Source organism: Camelina sativa, chromosome 8, assembly GCF_000633955.1.
Source record: "Camelina sativa cultivar DH55 chromosome 8, Cs, whole genome shotgun sequence".
Classification (NCBI taxonomy): Eukaryota; Viridiplantae; Streptophyta; class Magnoliopsida; order Brassicales; family Brassicaceae; genus Camelina; species Camelina sativa.
Window position 1 is genome coordinate 12,386,028 of NC_025692.1, and position 6,181 is coordinate 12,392,208.

The following is a 6,181-nucleotide window of genomic DNA, read 5'->3' on the forward strand; positions in this document are numbered from 1 at the left end:
TTGTATGTCTCAATTATCTAAAACTTATATATACCATCATGATTATAATTTTCAAATTTTTATTTTTATTATGTTATATTACATTTCTTTCAATTTCTCAATAAAAAACTTTTATTGGGTTGGTCATAAAATAGTTGTACTCGAGTTAATAATTTTCACCAATTCTTCATCCAAAATATATTTGAAGTAAAAAAATTCATGGTTAAAAAATTTATGACACAAAACAATTTTAGTAATTATAAGAACTATAATTATGCCAAAATGAAAGTAAAGTAACATAAAATTTGTTTAATTTGTTTAAAAGACATTTAAGGTGGTGATAAATAGCATACTTTAACAATAAAATAATTTTGGGTGTAAGAGCATATTTTTAATGGTAAAACGTACAATAAAATTATACGTGGTTATTAATTATATGTTGTTTTGATGAATTATTTGCATATAAAATATTTTGTAATAAGTTGTGAAATGTTCTTGAAAATGTACAATAATAATATTTGTACTCATGAGTATTTGGTAAAAGTTTTGGTGGAGTATAATTTAGCTTTAGATTATCGTAATAATTGTTATAATATATTTAAAATATAAAAATATAAATAAGTGTATGAAGGTAAATACAAATATGATTTTTTTCTTTAACTAAAATTATTAATATATTTACTTCAAGAAATATTTTTTTTAATATTTTTAAAATTTTTTTTAGGGTTTAAGATTTATTTTCTTCAACAATTATAACTGCACATCGTGCGGGCCCTTATCTAGTAACATATAAAAGTTAAATATATACAATTTTAGTGGATAAATCAAAATAATAATGAGCATGATGATATATAAAGGATATGTATTAACAAATTCAAAAGTAACTATATAAAACATGTGTCACTTATTTTAATTTATTGTGTATACAAGGGAAAAAATTGTAAATAGTAAACTCTTTTTTATTTCTTATGAAACTTTCAGGTAAATATTTGTTTGTAACAAAATATATTATGGGAAAATTCTATAACTAATTCGTGTTAGAATTTTCTTATTATAACAATAAAAAAAATTACTTTCTTCTATTTTTAGAAATCCTAATAAGATTATACATAACTAAATCAACGATAATTAAAAGCAACATAAACCAAGATCTATCCTAAAACACAACATAATTTTGTTTGTATTGATTGATTTTTTATGAAAAAAGATAAACGACAATGTATTGATTTATATAGTTTTTTTTTTTTGGACAAACACATGATTTCATTCATTCAAATCAAATCAAGGTACAAAGTGGAGACTCAAAGATCCCAAAGTTTAAAGAGTTACAAGAGTAGGTATTCCCCAATACCATAAGCAAGAAAATAAAAGATTTCGAGGTGAACACCATGAGAGCTATGGAGCAAATGCGATGAAGCAGATAGAAACATGAGAGATCATGGATACTCGAAAGATCATCATCGAATGAACCGATGGATGACAGAATTGTCAAGGTCAAAAGACACGTATACGTTGTAGGAAGATCCAAAGCCAAAACGCTCGCCAAGACGAGGTACACTAGAAGTACGATGGTAAGGATTCTGAGGACCATGGTTATTGGGTCCAAGGTAGGATGATGTAGAGCGCTGGTCAGAAGGTATCTTCCATTGGACCAAGGGTAGTCTTCAAACCATAGGGTCCGAGAGCTGGAGGAGGCACTGAAGTAGAGAAGCTTGAAGTCGTCGAGTGAGACACTTGGGGAGCAGGGCGATAGACCATAAGACTTTAAGCCAATACAAACAGATCTTCCAAGGAAAACTAAAACCATAAGCCAATGATAAAGGTCAAACTGTAACAATACAGGTGGGTTCTCTCTCACTTGGGGCCCTTGTCCAAGGAGATTAAGAAATCCACACAAAGCATGTAGCCAGTAAGACCAAAGAAAAGGCAGAGTAGGCTTGGTCGATTTAGTTTTGGACAACACGGGCATGGTTTGGTTGAAAGAGGGTGGGTGAAGCTTAGGTTCCAAACTCTTGAGGGTAAAAAACATATCCCATACGAGGTTAAAATGCATATAGGTGGGATCAGGAATCAGGTATGTGAAACAAGGGCTGAAGAAGCTTCGGTAATCACCGCTCTTAAGCGACATGATCATAATGCCGAACTTCTTCAAGCCTTTCACAACATGAGTAAGAATCCTAGATGTTTTACTAGGCAAGTTTCTCATAGACATAATAGTTGGGCACAAAAAACCTTTCAATGTGAAGCTTATAAACTCATATTCCATAAAGCTAGGTGAAACTAATAGCAGGGTTCTCAACAAAATTTTGTATAACCAGAGCAGCCAAGGTATGTTAAAAGCTTCCAGGGAACACCACCTAAGTTGGCTAAGGGTAGACAAAGGGTGGTTAAGAGCAGACATGTACTTTAGAGAATGATAGTCTAGATCACCATTTGTTAGGCGGTAACAGGGAGAAGAGTCGGAGGACCACTCTCGGAGGAAAAACACAACGCTGTAACACTCATCACAAGCCACCGCCGTCGTCTCTGTCGCGTAAGACTCGGGTGATGAGGGAGGAGGAGGTTCAACAGAGGCGAGTCGAACTCCGGATCTAGGCAATGAGGAACAGGGGAACTCTGAAACTCCCGGCGGACTGGCTGATATAGTCACAGAGGGTAGAGATTGTTGTTCTCCACCTCCGCCTAGCTTCGGAGATGAACAAGCCTTATTCGCCGCTTGGGTTCTTCGGTGAGGGTTTGTAACGATTAAAACAGAGCTAAAAAAAGGGGAAAAAAGAAATGGAGATCGAGGTAAAAGGATAGTAGAAGCTTGAAATAGAAACGGGAACCGAGATTTCTCGACGCCGGCGAGCAGAGAGCCCACCGGCGTCGGAGGAGGATGGTTGAAACGGCGCTTCGATGTTTGTGCCTGGGAGAGAAAAATTATTGCAAACTCAGTTTTGTGGGGTTTTGATTTATATAGTTAACAAACAAAAATACATTGTTTTACAATAAAAATAAAATGTGGACAATTTTTCATCAAGTATTATTAACTAAGACGTATTATTACTTTTAAAGCAGTCACGCAACAAATCGTTACCATTAGACTCTCCTTCAACATTTTCGCATTGAACTTTAAGTGTTTTTCCATTTTCCGTAGTAATGTTAATATCATCCATAACAACGTTTTCGCAAGATGTGGTGACACTACACTTCAGCGTTATAGCTTCTTCATTTAATGTTGTTCCATGAAAGCCAACATATTTTATATTGCTAATTGCCACGGCTGAATCCTAATAAACATAAATACATACATTTTCAAAATTTGTTCATACTTTCAAAACTATATATATATATATATAATGTAGAATATTTCTCTATATAAAAATTTACCTCTTTTGCATTAGGACGTCCTTTATCAATATATTGTTGGTCGATCATAATTGGATTTTTTGCATTAATGAGCGTAATGTTCTCAAAACTTATGTTTCTTGCATATCCCTGGCCACCCTATAAATCAAAATTAAGATTAAAATCAAAATATTGTTAAATATTTATTTTATTAATTTGTAAATAATATAGAATAATAAGTATAGAAGAAAAAAAAATACCTCCCAAGTCTTTATTCTAGCTCCATTCATCGTTCTATTAAAAGTACAATGCGTCACTTGAATACCACTAACTGCATCGCTTGCTCCATCGGCTCTTAAACTTCCCACACTGTTATCCAATTACATAAAATCAATTTAACATCGGTTTTTTGTATTTTTTTGTGCACCAAGTTCTTCAATCACTTTAATATAGGTATATTGTTTTTTGCAAGAAAAACTTATATTTATAATTAATATTAATGGTGTGATTCAATAAATTTAATTAATATCAGGAATTACCTTATTCCATGACCAGGTCCACAATTAACTTGTGTGATGTTGATATTTCAACTTCCTGTTTTGATTGCTATACAGTCATCTCCTGAAAATTCAAGGATTGAATTCAAAAGATTGTTATGCCATACACACCCTTAAGAATTTTAAAACTAATTTTTACCATAAAATTAACAAATAAATAAATCATAACGCTATTAACAATCTGTTAGTTAAAAAACTATTATAATTTATTTATTTTTTGCGATAGTCATGTATTAATAAAATATTTAAATGATAGTATATAACTAATTAAGTACTTGCCTGTTTGAATTGTAGAGTCAAATATGTTGATATTGGTCGAGTTAAGTATATCAATTCCATCTGTGTTGGGACTTGTTTCAGGAGCCAAAAGGTTTATTTTTGATATTGCAACATAATTGCATGATTTGATTAATAAATGGGTTTTTGGACTATTAATCGAGGAAATTCCATTTATAGTGAGATTATTACATTCATTAATATGTAATGCCTACACACAAAAAAAAAAGTGTTTGTATAAGAACAGTTATGGCGATTATAAACAGAAAAAATCACGCAAAAAAATGTATAGTAAATTTGATATACTCACTGTAGGTCGTTGAGAAGCCGTGAGATTAAGCTGAAAAACAAAATATCATGATTTTGAATAATGAATAAAAATATATTAATAAGTAACAGAAAATATGATATATTAATTTTTTTTACCTCCCAAAAGGATGAACCACCACCATCGATCTTTCCTGAACCATCTACTATTAGACCAAATACAGATGAAAAACTAATCCACATGTGAGATTTGGGGTTGGACCATGCTTTGATGTTGCTAGGTGCAATGATGACACCATCCAACTTCAAATAAATAAATAAAAGCAAGTTTTATTGAGGTTCATAATTTAATCACAGTTCAATTAATCATAATTTAATGGATTGTCTACAAACCTGAATTTTTATGGAGGTAGATTTACATGGGCCATTGAACTTAATAGGTTGGAGTAAAAATGTTTGTCCAGATGGAATAACAAGTGTATTATTATTGTTTTCTTCCCCTCTACATGTAGCATTCCATGCTTGTACAAAAGCCTATAATATAATTAATTAAAATGTAGTTTTGAAAATATTAATGAATCAGATTTAAGAAGAAAAAAAGTTATATATATTGGAAAGAAAGAGGAAAAAACCATTGAATCATCGGTTCGACCGTCTCCTGTAGCACCAAAATTGAGTACGTTGTAGTTTTGGCCATTTACAAGACCAAAACATAGGAAAATTATCAACATGGATAGACGTAATATGATTTCCTAAAACACAAAAGAAAAAGAAGAATGTCATAACTAATATAAGTAGCAAACAAATACAAGTAAAAAGTGTATTTTGATCTATACCATTGTGAAATAGAGATGATGAAAGTCTATTGAATATGTAAGTATTAGTTTAGATAGTGTAGGTATGAATATNATATATATATATATATATATATATATATATATACACTATTTTATGTGAATCTGCATAAATCCGAATCATGCATATTCTTGACTCTTGACTTATAATAATCTAAATTGTGCTTAAATCATTTGCTTCGTTAAATGTAGTTCTTGGTCTTGTTCTTCATATCTTTCTTGTACTATTCAAAATTTCCTTATCGCACCACTTAGTTTTAAATGGGCTTTTCTTTTGTCATTCAAACTTGCATTTGATTGATTGTTACAATCGATTTCTGATAAATCCGGTTTTAACCATTTCGAATTACATTGGCCGGAGCCGGTTTTTTGAAACATGAAAACCACGTGGCCCCGACACATTTGACCGACTAAACCAAAAAAAAGAATGATGATGATGTCAACATCGCTAAAACAAACAAACAACACACGGCTTTGGTTTAAAATCCCAAGACGGAACCGAGCAGAGCATTATTTATTATTACTAATTATGATCCCATACCTCTCTCTCTCTCGCTTCTTCACATCTTGAATTCGATTTGTGAGAAGGAAGATATGGGTGTTGATTTGGATTTGGAATCAATCTCCGAAGCAACCTCCGGAGCCGTTGGATCGCTTCTCAGCACCACCATTCTATACCCTCTTGATACCTGTAAATCCAAGTTCCAGGCTGAGATTCGTGTTCGCGGTCAGCAGAAATACAGGTTTCTTCTTCTCTCTTCTTCTTCGACACTCGATCGTGCTGAATTGATTAAATCGGTCTTCTTAGATTAGGTTTTGGTTTCTTCTATGTTGATAGATCCTCGTCTCGATCGTAACTTAGACCTGGGGTTAAGTTTGTTTGTGTCAAAAGATTGAGTTTTTCTTTTTCGAGAGTAA

The 6,181-nt window shown here is 32.2% G+C and overlaps 1 protein-coding gene and 1 pseudogene across 1 annotated transcript in view; one reads left to right on the top strand and one right to left on the bottom strand.

The window, feature by feature from the left end:
* Positions 3,012-5,556, bottom strand: LOC109125919 (annotated as a pseudogene).
* LOC104707047 (peroxisomal adenine nucleotide carrier 2-like) overlaps positions 5,771-6,181 on the top strand; it is a gene marked incomplete in the record, with an annotated part of 2,417 nt that continues 2,006 nt past the window's right edge. Inside the window, 1 exon segment of the mRNA XM_019228444.1 lies at positions 5,771-6,006. Within this exon segment, the coding sequence (XP_019083989.1) occupies positions 5,858-6,006 (149 nt within the window).